At 36.5% G+C, this 19,522-nt stretch overlaps 3 protein-coding genes across 4 annotated transcripts in view; all 3 read left to right on the top strand.

The window, feature by feature from the left end:
* LOC107695451 (mediator of RNA polymerase II transcription subunit 14-like) overlaps nucleotides 1–8,447 on the top strand; it is a 14,863-nt gene extending 6,416 nt beyond the window's left edge. The window contains exons 15-30 of the mRNA XM_016495353.1: nucleotides 205–339; nucleotides 444–520; nucleotides 963–1,123; nucleotides 1,209–1,355; nucleotides 1,765–1,856; nucleotides 1,973–2,125; nucleotides 2,393–2,662; nucleotides 3,036–3,212; nucleotides 4,671–4,674; nucleotides 4,771–4,953; nucleotides 5,826–6,052; nucleotides 6,156–6,335; nucleotides 6,685–6,792; nucleotides 7,282–7,407; nucleotides 7,638–7,827; nucleotides 7,969–8,447. Coding sequence (XP_016350839.1) covers nucleotides 205–339; nucleotides 444–520; nucleotides 963–1,123; nucleotides 1,209–1,355; nucleotides 1,765–1,856; nucleotides 1,973–2,125; nucleotides 2,393–2,662; nucleotides 3,036–3,212; nucleotides 4,671–4,674; nucleotides 4,771–4,953; nucleotides 5,826–6,052; nucleotides 6,156–6,335; nucleotides 6,685–6,792; nucleotides 7,282–7,407; nucleotides 7,638–7,827; nucleotides 7,969–8,042 — 2,304 coding nt within the window. The 3' untranslated portion in view covers nucleotides 8,043–8,447. The remainder of the gene's footprint in view (nucleotides 1–204; nucleotides 340–443; nucleotides 521–962; nucleotides 1,124–1,208; nucleotides 1,356–1,764; nucleotides 1,857–1,972; nucleotides 2,126–2,392; nucleotides 2,663–3,035; nucleotides 3,213–4,670; nucleotides 4,675–4,770; nucleotides 4,954–5,825; nucleotides 6,053–6,155; nucleotides 6,336–6,684; nucleotides 6,793–7,281; nucleotides 7,408–7,637; nucleotides 7,828–7,968) is intronic.
* Nucleotides 8,448–10,060: 1,613 nt separating this feature from the next.
* Nucleotides 10,061–12,657, top strand: LOC107695487 (uncharacterized). 2 transcript variants are annotated; one of them, XM_016495421.1, is made up of 8 exons: nucleotides 10,061–10,354; nucleotides 10,459–10,577; nucleotides 10,664–10,724; nucleotides 10,822–10,889; nucleotides 10,966–11,068; nucleotides 11,638–11,756; nucleotides 11,869–12,014; nucleotides 12,092–12,657. In XM_016495421.1, exons 1-8 carry the CDS (start codon nucleotides 10,291–10,293, stop codon nucleotides 12,195–12,197), a joined length of 786 nt encoding a protein of 261 aa, XP_016350907.1. In that variant the 5' UTR covers nucleotides 10,061–10,290; the 3' UTR covers nucleotides 12,198–12,657. The 2 variants fall into 2 exon arrangements, with proteins under 2 accessions (XP_016350907.1, XP_016350906.1); XM_016495420.1 differs by having other exon boundaries at nucleotides 10,661–10,724.
* A 290-nt stretch (nucleotides 12,658–12,947) lies between these two features.
* Nucleotides 12,948–19,522, top strand: part of LOC107695463 (cohesin subunit SA-2-like) — a 23,263-nt gene continuing 16,688 nt past the window's right edge. The window contains exons 1-16 of the mRNA XM_016495369.1: nucleotides 12,948–13,028; nucleotides 14,067–14,126; nucleotides 14,290–14,374; nucleotides 14,520–14,684; nucleotides 14,772–14,868; nucleotides 15,034–15,110; nucleotides 15,201–15,272; nucleotides 15,760–15,964; nucleotides 16,058–16,209; nucleotides 16,855–16,928; nucleotides 17,020–17,143; nucleotides 17,314–17,409; nucleotides 18,387–18,466; nucleotides 18,601–18,708; nucleotides 18,839–18,956; nucleotides 19,088–19,205. Coding sequence (XP_016350855.1) covers nucleotides 14,089–14,126; nucleotides 14,290–14,374; nucleotides 14,520–14,684; nucleotides 14,772–14,868; nucleotides 15,034–15,110; nucleotides 15,201–15,272; nucleotides 15,760–15,964; nucleotides 16,058–16,209; nucleotides 16,855–16,928; nucleotides 17,020–17,143; nucleotides 17,314–17,409; nucleotides 18,387–18,466; nucleotides 18,601–18,708; nucleotides 18,839–18,956; nucleotides 19,088–19,205 — 1,609 coding nt within the window. The 5' untranslated portion in view covers nucleotides 12,948–13,028; nucleotides 14,067–14,088. The remainder of the gene's footprint in view (nucleotides 13,029–14,066; nucleotides 14,127–14,289; nucleotides 14,375–14,519; nucleotides 14,685–14,771; nucleotides 14,869–15,033; nucleotides 15,111–15,200; nucleotides 15,273–15,759; nucleotides 15,965–16,057; nucleotides 16,210–16,854; nucleotides 16,929–17,019; nucleotides 17,144–17,313; nucleotides 17,410–18,386; nucleotides 18,467–18,600; nucleotides 18,709–18,838; nucleotides 18,957–19,087; nucleotides 19,206–19,522) is intronic.

The raw sequence follows: 19,522 nt of genomic DNA, 5'->3' as shown, positions 1-19,522 counted from the left end.
AAATAATGTGTTTTTTGAACCTTAAACCACATAAACACATTTCATTACACCAAATACACAAAATAATGTTATTTTTTAGCAACGTCATATGACCCCTTTAAACCACTTTGTGTGGTTTTTAAAGAGGTGAAGTGGGTGCCTTTTCTTTTGTGCTGTTCAGCTTTTAATTGTATGTAATGAAGTCTTGCTTTGGTCACTCTGTAGTTGTCAGGAGAGCAAAGTGCCATTGAACCAAAGAAACCCAAGAGGTCAGGAGAGATGTGTGCCTTCAATAAGGAGCTGGCCCACCTGGTGGCCATGTGTGACACCAACATGCCTCTCATCGGATTACGCTGTGAGGTACTGCATATCCTTTAGATGGTGAAAGCAGTGTTATATTATCTGAAGCTATTCGTTGTAAAGGTCACATTTTGTGTTTACTGAATGGTCTTTTATTCTCGCAGTTGTCCAATATGGAGATTCCTCATCAAGGGGTTCAGGTCGAAGGAGATGGCTGTAGCCATGCCATACGTATTCTGAAGTAAGATTTATCTCTGGTTGTCAATTCAAGCATCTCTGAAGTTAATAAACCAGACTTGTTCTTGTTCTTTGAAACTTTTTATGTGTCAAAGAATTCTAAAAAATGTGTCATGGTTTCCACAAAAAAATATTAAGCAGCACATCTGTTTTAAATGTTGATAATAAGAAATGTTTATTGAGCATCAAGTAATGGCTGCTGAAAATTCAGCTTTGGTGTCAAAAGAATAAATTGTATTTTAAAATATATTAAAACATTTTTCAATTATAAAAAATATTAGTATACAAAATATTTCACAATATTGCAGTTTTTACTTAAAAAAAAATAAAATCAAATTAATGCAAGCCTGCTGAGGATGAGACCTCTTTCAAAAATGTATAAAAAAAATCTTACTGACCCCAACTTTTGATGGTAGTTTATCAATTGTTTTCCTTCTCTACCTCAGAGTTCCACATTGTAAGGGAGTGAGTAAGGAAACGAGAAAAGCTCTGGAGCGCTCCCTGCTGGACTGTACGTTCAGACTACAGGGCCGGAATAATCGCACATGGGTGGCGGATTTAGTTTTCTCCAGTTGTCCACTCAACAGCACAGCCAACAAAGAGCAAGGTAAGGATAGTTAATTTTCCTCTAACAGCTTTTTAAAAAGTTAAGTATGTGTCTTTTACAATATTTTCTGTCTATTTCAACTCAGCTTCCACGCGGCATGTCTACCTGACTTATGAGAATCCTCTTTCGGAGCCGGTGGGTGGCAGGAAGGTGGTGGAGATGTTCCTGAACGACTGGAACAGCATTAGTCAGCTTTATGAATGTGTGCTGGAGTTCTCACGCGCTTTACCTGGTAGGTACCACTGTTCTAACTAGTTGCATCTCTTGCATTTTAATTTGAGTTTTTGTAATAACCATGCTAGCTATGATTTGTATTCTTTTGGTGCCATAGTACATTTGAAGTATTCAATTATTACATCTATTTTAAATTCCTTCACAGGAATACAAATATATTAAAATAGATTTTTTTTTTAATACAATTTTATTTTAAGTTTTGTTATTTTAATTTTTAATAATTTCACAATATTACTGTTTTACTATGTTTTTATCAAATAAATGCAGACTTGTGAGCATAAAGACTTCTTTCATAAACATAAAAAAAATCTTACCAACCCCAAACCTTTGAATGTTATTATAGGTATGAAAAAACACTTGACTTATGAATGGTTTGAAGTTAATAATTAATAATCTACATTTTCCAGAAATTTCCTCCTATTTGAGCCTTTTCTCAGAGATACGGCTGTACAATTACCGAAAGCTGGTTCTGTGCTATGGCAACACCAAAGGCAGCTCGGTAAAAACCTTTTCATCTTGTTAAAATGCAGATGTTAAAGGTCTTTAATCTCTTTATTTAGTGATTTAGTTTAAATCACACTAGTTTCATTTACTACAAGTTCCTGTTTCTTTCAGGTGACGATACAGTGGAACTCAGTAACCCAGCGTTACCATCTGGCCCTGGGGACTGTGGGGCCCAATTCAGGCTGTAGCAACTGTCACAACATAATTCTCCACCAACTTCAAGAAATGTTCAACAAGACACCCAATGTAGTACAACTTCTACAGGTATCTAGAGCCTTGACACTAAATGTCATACTTCATTTACTTACTAAAATTCAAGCGGTCACTGGTCATTGAACTGTATTTTGTAGTTGTATTATTTGTATTTGTATTCATATTCACCATATTGTATTTTTATTTACATTTAACATATTGTCAATATGTTTTTAAAACATAAAATTGTTAACTGACCGATTTGGAGTGGATATTGGCAATATATCGCTATTCATTAGCAGCTGCTGGTAGTATTCTCACATACTTGTCTGTTCTCAGGTCCTCTCAGACACTCAAGCTCCTCTAAATGCCATCAACAAACTACCCACAGTGCCTATGCTGGGTCTCACCCAAAGGACCAATACGGCATACCAGTGCTTCTCCATCCTGCCTCAGTCACCCACTCACATCCGTCTGGCCTTCCGCAACATGTACTGCATTGACATCTACTGCCGTAGCAGAGGTGTAGTGGCTATCCGTGATGGGGCCTATAGTCTTTTTGACAATACCAAGATAGTTGAAGGTTTCTATCCTGCCCCTGGACTGAAGGTGGGTGGATCAAAAATATTAAACATATTAAAGGGATAGTCACCCAAAAAGCAAATTCTGTCATCATTTACTCACTCTCATGTCATTCCAAACTTGTATTGTACTTGATTTTCTTTCTTCTGTGGAACATAAAAGAAGATATTATGAAGAATTTTAATAACCAATTAGTTTTGATTCCCACTGATTCCATCATAGGCCTTTTTTTTTTCATACAGTGGTAATCAAGGGGTTCAAATCAAAACTGTTTGTTTGCAAACATAACTTGAGGGTGAGTAAATTATGACAAATTTATTTTTCTTTGGACTGTCCCTTTAACCGCTGCAGTAGAGGTGTGCATGGCCGTAATTGTCACTTTTTCCATGATTTTCCGAAGACTTTCTTGAACATGTTTGTGGATAATAACCAAGACGCCCGCAGACGCTCGGTCAACGAGGACGACAACCCTCCCTCCCCGACAAGCATGGATGACACCTTCATGCCCCACCCCCAGACGCAGCCTCCAGGCAGAGGGGTTTATCCACCCCTCACATCGCCCCCCAACCCGTACCATGTATGTAGTCATTTTCTTTTATTATTTATTTTCATTTTTAATTCAGTGATTTTAACTTTTAATTTAGTTATTTTAATGCTTTAAAGAGCCATTTTAGATTGTAATGTTCTAATGTGCTGCTATCTGTTCTGCAAACTAAAAGGTACAGCTGTAATAAAACCAGAGAGAAAGGCTGCATGGCTAGAAACTGTAAAAAAAAAAAAAGAAAAAAAAAGGCAAATAATAGTATGTGAGACAGTGGTAATATCATTGTGTTCCTATTGGTCAGTAGAGGAGCTTAGCTTAGCCTGACAGTTAGCCTGCTTTAGACCAGGTTAGTTTCCCAGCATAAGTTGCCACAGTGACTAAGCTTGATCTAGGCCCATGTTAAATTTGCTTTATGGAACCAAATCATTTGACAATGAGTCAGACTAACTGAAATAAACCTGGCTTATTTGGTTAACTTGTTTTATGAAACAGGCCTCGAGGCATTCAAAGTGATCACATTTTCTCCATTGCATCATATTGCATCGAATCGCATTGTGTTGAATCGAATCGAAATCGGATCGCACTGCATCGTAATAGGGGTGAATCGTATTGCATCGCATCGGTAGCTGCTTCATATGTATCTTTAATGTATCGTATCGTTGGCTATGCATCGAGATGCGTATCATATCGGCCTGAGTCATGAGATGCACATCCCTACTTTCTTGATTATTTCTTGCTTCTCTCTGCTTCTTTGACTGGTGGGACTTGGAAAACAAAACATCTATGTCCGAATCATATGCATGATTATATTCAAGAAAAAAAAATACAAAGGAAAAATTGTTTTTATTTTTATTTTATTTTATTCACAATTTTGGGGTGTGTAAGAAGTCACTTATGCCCACCAAGGCTGCATTTATTTGTTCAAAAATACAGTAATATTGTAAAATAATATTACAATTAAAATAACTGTTTGCTATTTTAATATATTTTTAAGATGCAATTATTATTATTATTATTTTTATTTTTTTAGCAGCCATTACTCCAGTCTTCACGTGATCCTTCAGAAATCATGCTCATTTGGTGCTCAAGAAAGAAAGTTGAAACCATGATACATTTTTTTAGGATTCTCTGGTGAAAGAGAAAGTTCAAAAGAACAACATTAATTGGAAATGTTTTTGTAATATAAATGTATTTTAAAACTAAACTTTTTAAATGAAAAGTTAAAAAACTTACTGACCCCAAACTTTTGAATGATAGTGTATTTTTGTACAATATTGTCAATTATCTCACATTAGTCACAGTACGTCCCAATTCAGTAAATTTTGATGCTTCAAAATATCATAATCGGTCTGCAGTTGAATTCATGTGAAAGTGAATCAGTTTAAATCTCTTTTGCCTTGTGTTAATCATACAAAATCATCATTGTACGGTACTTAATAGAAGCAGCTCTGACTTCGCAGTAGGGATGTCTTTTTGTGGGGTTGTGTTGAGCACCGTTACTGCCATGGAGTAAAATCTGTGTACATCGATGGAAGCTGACACTCCTTGAGATGGTGAGTTATGGTCCAAATGTCTTTCATTTGTGTTTCAGGAACTCTTGACCCCAGTTCACCATACACGATGGTGTCCGCCAGCCCAAGGGTTGGGCCATGGCCAGGTTCTCCGCAGGTCTCTGGACCCTCTCCCGGGGCACGAATCCCTGGCATGTCACCAGGCAACCCTTCTTTGCACTCACCTATTCCAGACCCATCCCACTCTCCTCGAGCTGGTACCAGTAAGTCCAGAGAGTCTAAAGACTGATCTATCTTATCAGAACACGATAAGATCAGTATTTTACTTATTATTTTTTAAATATACATATTTTTTTCCACATTACAGTAATGAGAATTATTATTTATTATTATTATTATTAAATTGCAGCTAGAGGTTTTCTGCTTAATTGGCTTTGCTGCAATGAAGAATATCTTGATGGTTGTAAAGGTAGACATCAAAAATAGATGGCTCAGTATTTATTATGAATTCTTTTGATTTTGGGGTAAAATATAACCTAGATCCTCCCGATAATTACTTAGTTTGTCCTAGGCTCGACATTCAAAAATTTGATTTGTAAAGATTTTTTAATGTTTTTGAAGTTTGTTATGCTCTCCAAGGTAAAACTCAAAAACATCAAAATAGCTTTTTTTTTTTTTTTTTTTACATAATTTAAATTGAATTTACTAATTTATTCCTGTGATGGCAAAGCTGAATTTTCAGCAGCCATTACTCCAGTCTTCAGTGTCACATGATTCTTCAGAAATCATTCTATTATGCTGATTTGGTGCTCAAAAAACAATTCATCTTATTTTGAAAGCAGTTGTGCTGCTTAATATTTTTGTGTAAACCATGATACATTTTTTAGGATTCTAGTTGAATAGAATGTAAAAAATATATATATATTGTATATATTTTGTAAGATTATAAATGTCTTTACTGTCACTTTTGATCAATTTAACATGTCCTTGCTTAATAAAACTACAAATTTCCAAAAAAATAAATAATAAAGTAGTGTAAATGAGAGAATTTAACATTATTTGCGTTTCATATGACTTCCAGCAATAAGCAGTAGTTGATTTTGTTCAATCAATCACTATGTGTGTTTGTGTTTAGGTTCACAGGCAATGCCTCCACCCCGTAAACTGCCACAGCGGTCCTGGGCCGCTTCTATTCCCACCATCCTCACCCACAGCAAACTACATGTGTTGCTTCTGCCTTCACCCATGCCATGCCCAGTGCCAGGGCTGGCGGGCAGCTACCTGTGCTCACCTCTGGAGCGCTTCCTGGGTTCTGTCATCATGAGACGCCACCTACAGAGAATTATACAGTTAGAACCCAATGTGAGTCAGAAACTGTTATAACCACATAATTTAACCAGTCAGAGTGATATGATTCTGCTTATACACTGTATTTGCATCACTCTCGATTACCTTCTCTTAACAGCTTACTATTGTGAACTCCAACGAACCAGGCGTCATCATGTTTAAGACAGAAGTGCTTAAATGTAGAGTGGCTCTAAACCCCAAAACCTACCAGACTCTGCAGCTGAAAGTCACACCAGAAAACACTGGACCCTGGTCGCAGGAGGAGCTGCAGGTCCTGGAGAAGTTCTTTGAGACCAGGGTAGGAAAAAACTCACTGCATCAACTCACTAACTATCATGAAGGTCTAATTTCCTCTTGTTCAGTTTATGTATTAGAAGGTAGCAGCTGAGAGAATTGTAATGTGTTTGTTTGAATGTCCTGTTCATCCTGATTTAACAACACTGGCTTAATGTCAGTTTGGGACTACCTGTTTAAAACTAGTTTGAAAACACTTATCTTCACTATTCTGTTGGTTGCAATTAGCTGTGCATTTTTTTTTTCATATTTAAAGCAAATATGTTCACTCAGCAGCCATCTTGGCCATACCATCAAGCCAGGTATTCTGCAGTCATGCAAATGCAAGTCATTCTCTTTCACTTTCACCGTAGGTTGCAGGACCACCCTTTAAATACAACACACTAAATGCCTTCACAAAGCTGTTGGGAGCTCCCACCAACATACTCAGAGACTGTGTTCGCATCATGAAACTGGAGTTGGTAAGCACGTTCATGTTTATTTGAATTTTTTCTTTTTGGTCGTGTGCAAGCATACACTACGTTTCCAAAGTTTGGGGTCAATTCGATTTTTAATTAATACTTCTATTTAGTAAGGATACATTAATATGGTCAGTAAAGATTTCAAATAAATGCTAAAAAAAAAAATCCTGAAAGAAAGTATCACTTAAGCACCAAATCAGCATATTTAAAATGATTTCTGAAGCATCATGTAACTCTAAAGACTGAAATAATGGCTTCTGAAAATGTAAAGCTTTAAGCAACAATCTAGCTTTGCCATCACAGGAATAAAATGCGTAAATATATTATAATAGAAAACAGGTATTTAAATTGTAATTTTTCACAATATTTCTGTTTTTACCTTGGTTAGTATAAGAGACCTCTTTCCAAAACAATAAAAAAAATAACTTCCTAAACTTTTGAGTGGTATTGTTCATTTGGAAGCTCACTGGCCCATTGTTTTTCCTCTAGTTCCCAGACCAAGCGGCCCAGCTGAATTGGAATGTGCAGTTCTGTCTGACCATCCCACCCAGCGCTCCTCCCATTGCCCCACCAGGAACCATTGCTGTGGTGCTTAAGACCAAGATGCTCTTTTTTGTAAGTGCTTCAATCATTCCATTCTGGTTTGCAATGTCTCCTTTCACTATACGACCAATTCCCAATGGTTAAAATATGATCTCACCCTATATCACCATGTCCTGAATTCTAATTTTGTTATTACACTAATATTCCGGCCATTGTACGCCCAGCAACTTGTGTGTGGGCTGTGGTTTGAGTTTACTATGGATTCCTAACATGTATTAACTTGAAGTGATGCTCTTCCACAGCTCCAGCTGACCCAGAGGCTACCGGTACCGCAGGAGCCCATCAGCATCATAGTGCCTATTGTGTATGACATGGCTACTGGACTGACCCAGCAGGCTGATATCCCCCGCCAGCACAGCTCTTCGGGAGCCGCGGCCCTGATGGTCAGCTCCATCCTCAGGAGGTTCAATGAGCACCATCCACCACGACAAGGTTTGCACATCTGTTTTGTTGAATATGAATATTTAAATTGATATGGAAATCAGAATATAATATTTCTCAGTTATTTGTTTAACATTAAATGTTTCTATATTTACATATCAATTTTAATGCTAGCTTCTTTTTTTTCAACAGGAGAGTGCACAATATTTGCAGCGGTTCATGAGCTCATGGCTAATCTCACGCTGAATCCTGGTGGACGGCCATAACTTGGTGTCTCTTAGGAAACTTCACCAGACTGATCAGTAAATCAATTCAGCTCTAACTCAAGGGAAATTCAGGTTTTCTGCTGCAGCCAATGGACTCTTCTGCTGGTGTATCATATTGTCACAAAAAGGAGCAGAAATATGATGGAACTTATTGCTGTTTTGTGTTATGAAGCATGTAAATGAATAATTGTGACAAAAGCAGGACTTCTTTTTTAAAATAGCTTGGCAAAGTTCTGCTAACGGATTTGTTTTTTTCAGATGCACTTCTTGAGGAAATGATTGTGATAGAAAAAATGTTTAACTACAGCTGTATTTTTTTTTTATTTGAAACTTTGCAGAAAAATTATTGTCTGTTTTTTGTAATACAAGATATCAGTACTGTGTAAGTATTGTTTTCTTTATCAGCACACTATTTAAATGTTTTGTTTTTTTACTTTGATTTCTTAGTATACCTGTCACTTTAAATATGCGTGACAACTTCTAAATAAGCAGTGTTTTATTATAATTCATTGGAATCATGGAACAGGTCTTAAGATTTTTCATGTGTATGTTTATTACTATTTAATAAACATTGGAAATAGCTCCATCCTTTTATTAATGATTCTTTGATTGATAAAGTGAAATTAAATATATTTAGAGAACAAAATTAAAACAGTTATCCTTCTTTGTCTGGCATTTAAATACAAATTATTGTATATTGTAAATTTGTATGGGTACTTTTTTTTAGAACAATATATGTATAAAATTATACATAAAAATGTATTTAAAATGGTATGAACTAGTGTGACTGTAACACAACGCATGTTTTTGCAAATGCGTGAAATAAAATCAATAATTAAGCCACAATGCAGTAAAAACTGCACAGACACCAAGGAAGGGGTTACACTAGTCTAAACCATCAAAAATACAAAACAGACATACCCACTCAAACACTCACACACACACACAACACACTATTATACACACAAAAATGAACTGGTGTGGCTGTACCAATATGGCAAAATTGAGCCAGAAGACTTAAATAAGAGGTTGAAATCAGATTGATTAACCTCTGATAAAGCATTCCTGTTCATTTGTTACATTTTTGTTGAATTTTGGTGTGTAACAAAATGTCTTAGTGTTCAGGTTTGACTGTAGTAAAATTAATGCAAAAACTGACATTTCAAACCAACTTTTCAAACAAAAAAATCTATACCTTTACAAAAAAGTTGTCTTTGAGAATGTCTAAATATATATCCAAATCCACAACTTAAAAAAAGAAAGTATTTAAGTCTAAAAACAAATAGAGAATTTATAAGCCTTTTTATATAGGGCTAAATAAGTATCTAGTGGCTAAACAATGGAATTGCAGGTGTTCTTCTTTTATTACTTCTTACTTCGGCATTGTCTCTATTTTAACATGAAATACTGCCATAACTGAAAACTAAAGTAATATAAAAATATTAGAAACAAAATCAATCATAATTACACAACAATTGATCATAATTATTGCATAAATATTATTTGGACCATGAAATTCTCTCATTAATTCTCTCATGAAAAAGTATTATTGAACAAAATATATTACATTGATTTGACTGAAAATAAGAAAAAGTTACATTTCACGTGTTCGGTCACTTTTGATCCCAAATGAACAATACCAGAGGGTTAAGTTAAAAAATGATAGGCGATTAAATTTATTTGTATGACATAAAACAGCATTTCACCTCAGAAATTCTCACCCAGACTGTGGTTGGCCCATCCTTAAAAGCACAGAGAAAAAAACACCTCGTGCCACTTCTGTATTTGCTGCTTCACTATCGGTTTGCAAAAAGGTGTAAACCTACCTAAATAGATAAGTATGAAACGTTAAAAAGTAAATGAATTGAAAATACACAATGTTAAAGTTCAAATAAAAAAGAAGCTATTTCGACTCATGCAAGAAATACAACGCTTGGACCAAGCTCCGCCCATTCAGTCATTCGTGTCATAAAAATGGCCATTCTAACCACTTTATTCTGTTTCTATGGCAGGTAGTTCAGTGCAGATCCACAGAACAACGATACGTTTCGTGGTTTCTCGTCGTTCACCAGATTTGTTTATGTTTACATCTCATGCCGCTGTGTGAGTGAACACCATGGAGAGGAGGACCACTGAAAAGCCCAACCTTTGCCATGAGAATGACAAACACCATTAATGGATGAATAAACCAATAAATGCAGTATTAATCATATGAATCTGAGTCACCGGTGGGATTATTAAGGTGACAATGGCAGCAGTGAGTCTGACGGATCCGCTTTGCAAACCTTGTTCTTACAGTCCACATTTCAAAGGTAATACCGAGCTCTTCAATAATAGTTGCATTTGTAATGAAATGATCATCTGACTGAATATGAATGCATTCATGTTTTATTTCTCGATTATGTAATATTTGCAGTTGAAGTGTGCGCGAGGAAGCCCTTGATGCCCATCCACCTAAGCAGTGAGCAGGTGGCACTGGAGATGCTGTGTCTCTGCAGCCAGTTGGACTTACTGATCAGAGCTCAGGTCCATCAGGTGAGACACTTACACTGATGCTCAGATCTTTGAACACTGAATATATCTTGTGTTGTCTCATTCAAACGTCTAATCTGAATTAGCAGTTTCAGGAGCAGCTTAAACAGGACACAAGTCCTGAGGAGTTTGAGTGTTTTCAAAAACAAGGTAAACTTAGGAATAAAATAATAGTTTTTACTGAAAATCGAAATTGGTAATTGCTATCAAATATGTTTACAACCTCTAAATTTGATTCTGTTTATAGAGGCTGAGATAATATATCAGATGAACCAGTGCCTTGAACATCTCAATGAACCGGTGCTTCAGCTTGAGGTAAACCATTAACCATTCCTTTTAACCCAGTTATAATTTCTGGATGATGTGTTTTCATTTATTTCCATTTCTTTAGGAGTATTTGGAAGTTGTAGGATTATCCACTCTATTCCCTCGAGTTGAAGTTTATATGATACATGGCAGCCCTATTGACATGTTGGAAAGACCACCTTCAGATGGTGAGACCACAGAATAAATGGGGAGAATGATAATTGGGTACAGTAACATTCACTGCCCAGTGCTTGAGACTCTATGTGGGTAATAATAATAATAAACTTTATTTATATAGCACCTTTCAAACAAAAAATGCAGCTCAAAGTGCTTTACAATGAAAAAACATTACAAAAAGCATCAAGTATATTAGTAAATTAATATAACATATTAAAAATTAACTTTATGATAATACAAAATTTAATTAGTACACATAAAATGCATACCAAAAATGGAAATAATAATAGTAATAATAAAAGACATCATAGAATGTTGCATAAAAGTCATTTGGTAGTTAAAAGTGAATTCTAAAAAAAAAAATGTTTATCTTTTAAAAATATTTAGCGAGCTCGCCTCCTTAATACATTTATAGTATGTGTATAATATATACAATCTATTAAAACAAACAAACAATTCAAAAGTGCTAGAATCTCCCATATTTTAAACACAGGAAGATTTATTTACACCTAATCAGTGTGTTCTTTAATAAAGCATAGCTGATTAATCAGTTTGATTGGGAAATGTTTTATCATTCCAGCTTATTTTCCTCATATTGGGAGGCTGAATCAGCTGCTGGTTCTCAGTCAGCAGTTAGATGAAGATGTGAAACATCTGGGCAGTCATAAGTACATCGCACATCAGCTATCAGCAATTCATGTGAGTTTGTTTGACTTGATCATCATTTTATCTACAGTATGTGACCTTTTCAAAAAAAAACAAAACCAAAGAAAGTTGATTCTGTGTATCATTTTGTTTGTTTCTGTTACAGCAAGTCCTAAACTCTCTCAAAGATATTTTGCCATTATCCATCATAAAAAAGGATATTGAGGCCAATTTCAAGCTGCTGAAGATGTCTCTTTCGAAAGAGGACGGGTCGAAGCTGGATCCTCAGTTGCCAGCACATCACATGAGCTGGTGAGAGTGGTTTTGCTTCCATTTGTTAGAGTCAAGCAAAAGTAATCCAGCATAATTAATGAATCTACTTTTCACAGGGTGTCAGAGTCTACACAAAATGTGATATCAATGGTACTGTCACTCTCAGAAGAGCTCACCGAAGACCTCAATCCAGTCATGGAATTGGTCTCTAACCTCTCCTAACAGTTGGATCTACAGTGCCTGAAGTGAAGGGTGAGAAATTGTCACCGAATGAAGTGGTTCTCCTGAAAAAATATTTATAGAGATTTGTTTTGTGTTAATCGATTTATTCATCTGTATAGACCACAGGAAAGACTGTGATAATGTGATCCAGATATATAAGACTTTGAAAAATGAAAAGGAAAATGTGTACATTCTGAGTACTACCACGTACGAGTAAGTTATTTGAACCATTTTAGATATTTTTAGCATTGTTGGCTCATGATTTCTGAGTTTTAATACATGAAGATGATTGTTTCTTTAAAAAAAAAAAAAAACCCTGTGCAATAATGTATTTTATAATGCATCTGTATACTTGAAGTGACTGTTGCACATGTTCTTTCCATTCTGTACATGATGGTGCTAGCATTATTCATCAGCATCACACCTGTGATTTCATATCTACACCCTTCTAAGTCATTCAGTCACTGTTGCAAAATAAACTCAAACACGGTGATCAGAAGCGAATGCCTTCTAATTTTGTGTATTTATTACATATTACAATTTATTATATTCAGTGATTATATACGGTATAGTTTTATATTTTCACTTACATATACACTTTATTTAAGCAGTATTTATGAAAAATGCTGTATAAATTAAGCTTATTATTCGTAGTAGCAGTATTATGGTAAACTGATTTGCTCAAGTTATGTAATATAGCTCCCATGAGCTTACGTCAGACGTACAGCGCGCGCTCGTTGACGTGCACGGCACGCGGCTATGTTGAACTGGGAGGAGCCAAATCTATACGTGCAGTTTACATTAATCCTCCGATCAAGATGACTGTCGCTGGTAAGATTCATTAAGCTGCGTTCGCATTTTTGCATAGTTATCTTGATATACATATAGATAACAGCAAGTCTATAATAAAGCCGAGAAGTCAGCTATATCCCGATTGTCCTTTCTGTGCTTATTAGTTTAAATAATAAACTCAGTGGCATGCGAGCCTTGTTCGAAACCTGACAGATTTGTTCACGTTTCAAGCCGCTCACACATTCAGATGAATGAAGCTGCAGGTTCTCATATGAGGCTTTTGTTTCAATATGGCACAGTAACAGAGAAATGGAAGAATTCTGATTGACACTCGAACTAGCCAATTAGGTTTTTGGGTTTGGTTTGTTGCCGTGCACCTCAGCCAATGGCATCCAAGATTGGGTCACTTGTCACCTTAAGTTTTTGTGTATGTGTGTTTTTCACGTCTGCATCCAAACTGTACCTTAAAACTGTACATTATGAGACGTGACTTATTCAGTTAAAGTGGAAGCGAAATGTTTTATATATATATATATTTTTTTTTACAAACATTTTGCTAGTTTGCATTTACTGTGGTAAATTATCTAATCACGGAAAGCCACTGCAACAAGAGCTCTCAAATGTTTAAATCTATTGATCTAGTTTCTGTGAATATAAAATATATAAAAACAAGCAGCTTTGTCAACATTATAGCAGTACCTAAGGAAATATTGCTTTTAAATATTGTCTTATATAGACAATGGGAGTCAAAAGGTTGAGAACCACTGGGTTAGGCTGCATAGTAAAAACACATTATATCCTGGAAAATAAGGATACCAAGGCCAATATTTTAGAACTTCTTTGTTCGATTTAGAGTGAACTGGGTAAATAAAATGCAAAGGTATGTTATCTTTTTAGATGCATAGTGTTACATTTTATTGCAGATTACATATAACATGTTTGTACATATATTTGATAATTGGTGTGTAACAAATATTACAAATATTACTGTCAATGATATAGGAACATTGAAGCACTTCCATGATACTCAATTGAATTATCATTAACATTTCTAAATTGTTTTTCTTTTGTTCCTAGTCCAACTATGATCTGAGAGGAGATGATAGCAGAGCCAAATTTGTCCAGATCGGTGCAAAAGTGAGACACCTGCAAATTACCTCTGCATTTTCATTATAAAACAGACTCAATGCAGCTTTAGATTTAATGCAGCCTTATTTAAATATCCCAATTTAATTACATTTTATTATTCAAGATGTTCTCTGTGTACAGATAAACAACTGCCTGTGCATACTGTTTTCAGAGAGATCTCAGTAGTTGACGTCTCTTCCTGTGCATCGGTGCATCACGCCACAAGTGAGAGAAATGAAAACAGACAGAAGACTGTGGTAAGATCTGCTAAAACCACAATGTTTTTTTTAAACCCTAACAATACGTTACATCTCATAGACTTTTATAGCAGTACAACAGACTTCGTTTTGACATTTACCGTAAGAACATTTCTAATTTAGAAGTATATTTTGTCATGTGCAGAGAGGAAAGAGGAAAGCCAGGGAATGCTCTGAGAATGCCAAACGAAAGCATTCAAAGAGCAGTAATGGCAGCCTGGGCAGAGCAGAGAACGAACAGCTCAAAAATGGAGATGTGGAAGCCGTCACGTTGTTTGAAGTGGTCAGCATGGGCAGGAGTGCCATGCAGGTACGTCCAGCATGATCAGCCCTTCTTTTTAGGTCATATAGATTTAAACAAATCTTTATTATGGATGTTTGGTTTGTTTTGTGAAAGGCTGTGGTGGATGACTGGATTGACGCATATACTGGCGACAGAGACACAGCACTGCTCGATCTCATCAGCTTCTTTATCCAGTGTTCAGGATGCAAAGGCAAGTTTTGAAATGTCTGTGCTCTCTTTCATAATAGAATGTCATTTCACAACAGTACTGACTAATATAAGTAGTTAATTTTCAGTGGTTTGTTGTTTTTGTTTTGTGGCTTGTGTCTAACATATATTGTCATTCAGGATGTGAATGCTGTTTGTGCTTTTGTAGGGATGGTTACAGCAGAGATGTTTCAGAGCAAAAAGGGTACTGATGTCATGAGTAAAATGGTGGAGGATCTGGATGAGGTTAGACATCCAGCGTGCTGATCATTGACTGCTTTCCCATGTTCCTTGCTCTTACTGATTTGTGTGTGTATTTTTTTTTTTAAATCACAGGATACAGGTTTACAATACAAGAAGTTCCTTGCATTTCCATGGATTTTAACTGTCACATGGCCTCTTGACATGGTATTTGATTGATTTTGAAACTTAATTTAAGATCTCGTCTGGGATTTAAAAAAAATATTATTACAATTTAAACAGATTTTTATTGTTATGTATTTTAAAATGTCATTTTTTCCTGTGTTGCAGTGTCACATGATCCTTCAGAAATCATTCAATATGCTGATTTGAACATTAGAAACATTTGTTATTATTATCGGTGTTGAAAACCATTATGCTGCTTAATATTTTTGTCAAAACCATGATAGATTTTTCTGGATTCTTTGAATGAATAGAAAGTTCAAAAGAACAACATTTATTTGAAATAGAAGTCTATTGTAACACTGCAAATGCCTTTACTGTCACTTTTGAACAATTTAATGTGTCCTTGCTAAATAAAAGTATTTCATTTCTTTAAAAAAATGTACTGACCCGAACCTTTGAACGGTAGTGTTTGACACAATTTAAAATCAAAGCTATTTTTCCATCTTGATCCTCTCTCCATCCTCCTTAGGACAGTGGCGAGTATCCCCTCATCATGTCCGGCCTGTACTGGAAGAGGTTTCGTTCACACTTCTGTGAGTTCGTATCGGTGCTAGTGGCCCAGTGTCAGAACTGTGTAATCTTTGACGGCTACCTCTTGAACACACTCATTTCACTGCTGACAGAGCTCTCCGATTCCAGAGTTCGTGCTTTCAGGCACACCTGTACGCTAGCAGGTAAGTTCCCCCTGAACCTTAAATCCTCTTGACCTGAACCAAACACACACGTCCCGAAAGCTGATGTTTTGTTGTGTGTGTGTGTCTCTGCAGCAGTGAAGCTGCTCAGCGCTTTGGTGAATGTGGCTCTCAACCTCAGTGTCAGTGTCGATAACAGTCAGCGGCTGTACGAGGTCGAGCTGGCCAAGATGGCCAGCAAACAGGCGTCTCCGAGGCTGGACAGGATCCAGAGAAAGATCAGTGAGGTTAGACTGTGACCGCATGTGTGGTTACAGAGTTCAACATTTCATTCTGGACTGTAGTCTGGGTCTAAAACTGACAATCGCCAATTCCTAAGTGTGAGTAAAAATTGGCTTTGGCAAGTAAACATAACTACAGAAATATAATACATGGTCTAAATCGCATTGTAAATATGATACTCTAACACTCACTGGTGTTAAGTGACATGCACATTTCAAACAGACATACAAATGTCTACCAAAGCAAATATCTGAGCTAAATTTTTAGCAGCCATTATTCCAGTCTTCACTGTCAAATAATTCTAGAATGCTGATTCGGTGCTCAAGAAACATTTCTTATTATTATCATTATTGAAAACAGTTTTGTTGCTTAAACTTTTTTATGGAAACTATGATACTTTTTTCAGGTTTCTTTGATGAACAGAAAGTTCAAAAGAACATCCTTTATTTGAAATAGAAATCTTTATAAATGTCTTTACTCTCACTTTTGATCAATTTAATTAATCCTTGCTGAAAAAAAAAGTATTACTGACCCCAAAACTTTTGAATGGTAGTGTTGATGTACAGGAAATAGTTAGGTCAGTGAAATACAGAAAACAAGGCAAGGATCATGTGAATAATCAAACTGAATGAATTACTTTCATTCCTCAGTTACAGGAAAGGAAATTTGAAATTGAGAACATGATGGATGCCATTTTCAAAGGAGTCTTCCTGAAGAGATACAGGTGATCTTTATTTCAACCACACTTATAGTCCTCACTTCCTTGAGGAAAAAAAAACAACTATGTACCATCATCACTGTGTGGTGACTTCCAGAGACGTGATTCCTGAAATCAGGGCCATCTGTATGGAGGAACTGACGATGTGGATGAAGCTGTATAGTTCAGTGTTTCTGAACGACAGCTATCTGAAGTATGTGGGATGGATGATGCATGACAAGGTAGGTGCGCCAGTAGCCTAATGTTTAAAGAACAATTTATTTTTAAATGTTTAGATGTTTACCCATGTCAGTTGTTGATGAGTTGAGTTGATGTTTGACTGCGTTTTTATTTTTTAATATTAGTTGAGTTGATATTTGACTGCATGTTTTATTTTTTTAATATTCTACAGCAACCTGATGTCCGTCTGAAATGTGTGCTGGGTCTACAGGGACTTTATCAGGATCAAAGTTGTTCCAAAATGGACCTTTTCACGATACGGTTTAAGGTAACAACTGCTTCCACATTCTCACCCTATAGCTGTGTCCGAAATGACGCACTATACACTATGTTAGGAAAGCTGTGACTGTTGAGTGCGCAAAGTTTTCAGAATTACACACTTCATTTTTTCGGTCAGTTAAGTGCATTATCCATGTATTTGAAGTGCACTTTTGTCTTCATTGTGAGCACACTATTCACACTATTTATACCTCAAAACGGATGCATGAACTGGGATACACCTCATGTCCCTAACCAGGCACAACACAAGTTTCTGAAAAATTTGTCTGTGAACTCTACACAAAAATGCTGTAAACCATGCCACAGTCACATCAAATTAGAACATATTTGATGTATAATATACAGTTGTGTGCAACACAGCTGAATGGCTCAAAGATACTTCAATGTGGATGAAGCTACTTAACATGTTGCTACAGAAACCAAGCAACTTACAAAAGTTCCACTTGTTGCCATCACAGGTGTTTAGAATAAAATCTCATATTTTCATGACTTTATCGCGACTACTGTCTATCACATACCCAGACACAGTTTTAAGCTCAAACTGTACCTGAGAGTAACTGCTGTAGAAAAATAAACCTCTTTGTGGAGAGTTGTTTACTGGCTGTAAGTTTGTCTTGCTGTTTTGCCCAAACTTCTCAAATGGACGCAGTCCGTAAGCTTCTTTGGCAGTTTTTACGTTAAGATCCAGTAAAGCTGCAGTGGGACAGCAGGAGTGCATGATTGCTGATTGACAGGCTGGGAAGCCCCTCAGGTTTTGCCTTGGGCTCACTGGCCTGATAACTTCCCACAGGACCCCACCCTCACTAACAGCAGCAAGCACATTAGCACAACCGTGATTTAAAGAGCTGTTTAAGTGCATCGTGGGTCTTTAACTCAAGTCCTGTTGTAGGTTTTCGGGATAAGATTGCTCTCATAGCAGGTAGTTAAAGTATTTTCATTAGCGATTGAATGCTGTTTCTGTTGAAGGAGAGGATGATCTCCATGACTCTGGATAAAGACCATGAAGTGGCCATACAGGCCATGAGATTGCTCATGGTCATCTCTCAGTAAGTATCTCCCCTTGCTCCTCATGCTGACTATTTCTCATAGAGTTTGATCACCCATGCTTTGACTTCGCCTCTGTGAAGCATATTCTGGACCGTTCCTCATGTAATTGCTGGAATTGTCCCTTTTGTGTCAGATCCTGTGAGGATGTTCTGAGTCCTGATGAGCACAAAAACTTCTTCCAATTTGTGTACTGCTCCCACAGACCTCTTGCTACCACTGCGGGTGAATTCCTCTACAATAGGTCTGTGTTCATTGTCATTCTACAAAACCCATCCCATTTGTGTCCAACATGTGCGTATATGTAAATGATAGCTGTAAGTAATACTTACTTTAATTGATTTGCTAACATGGTGTAATTTCTCTGCTCTTAGGCTGCTCAGTAACCCTGAATTATCAAGGCCCAGAGACGGAGCCTCCGAACAGGAGAGAGACAGAGAGTTAGTCTTAGCCAGAGTCCGAGCCCTTATCCACTTCCACACTGAGAGCGAGGTATGTTACCTCCAAGTGTGCGCTTGTGTGTTCTATGCTTAAAAATAAGATATTGGGGTATTAGGCTACTTGTGCTCTGAGATCTGGTGCTTGTGCTATCCTGCATTTTTGGTTCTAACCTTCTGTCATAGCTGCACCAGCATGTGCTGTACCTTGTGGATAGTCTATGGGACAGTGCAGGAGCTCTGCTGAAGGACTGGAACGGTCTTACCTCACTGCTCTTACCTCACACATCCTGTCAGGAACAAGGCTAGTACACTTGAGTACACACTACAGTACACATTGCAGTATGCTTCTTCATTGCAGTTCTGCATTATCAGTAGCATTTATTACATCTTAGCAGAGATTTTCATCCTTTAACATATTTACAATTATACAGTGCCTTGCGAAATTTAGTCATACCCCTTCATTTTTTTCACCTTTTGTTTTGTTGCTGCCATATGTAAACTTCTTTAAATTAGTTTTTTTCCACAACAATCTACACTCCATACACCATAATTGTCAAGCAAAAAAAAACAAAATTTTTTTAACATCTTTGCAAATTTATTAAAAATAAAAAACTAAAA

The sequence above is a fragment of the Sinocyclocheilus anshuiensis genome, unplaced genomic scaffold (assembly GCF_001515605.1).
Source record: "Sinocyclocheilus anshuiensis isolate Anshui unplaced genomic scaffold, SAMN03320099.WGS_v1.1 scaffold562, whole genome shotgun sequence".
NCBI lineage: Eukaryota > Metazoa > Chordata > Actinopteri > Cypriniformes > Cyprinidae > Sinocyclocheilus > Sinocyclocheilus anshuiensis.
The sequence above is the reverse complement of the archived record's forward strand: the minus strand, read 5'-3'. Positions and strand labels throughout refer to the sequence as shown.

What these genes read in the sequence shown, in the direction of transcription:
- LOC107695487 (XM_016495420.1), top strand. Translation starts at nt 10,291, where the DNA reads ATGGCAGCAGTGAGTCTGACGGATCCGCTTTGCAAACCTTGTTCTTAC. An exon ending in AACCGGTGCTTCAGCTTGAG is followed by an intron (nt 10,890 to 10,965) that starts GTAAACCATTAA and finishes CCATTTCTTTAG; the next exon opens with GAGTATTTGGAAGTTGTAGG. An exon ending in CCAGCACATCACATGAGCTG is followed by an intron (nt 12,015 to 12,091) that starts GTGAGAGTGGTT and finishes TACTTTTCACAG; the next exon opens with GGTGTCAGAGTCTACACAAA.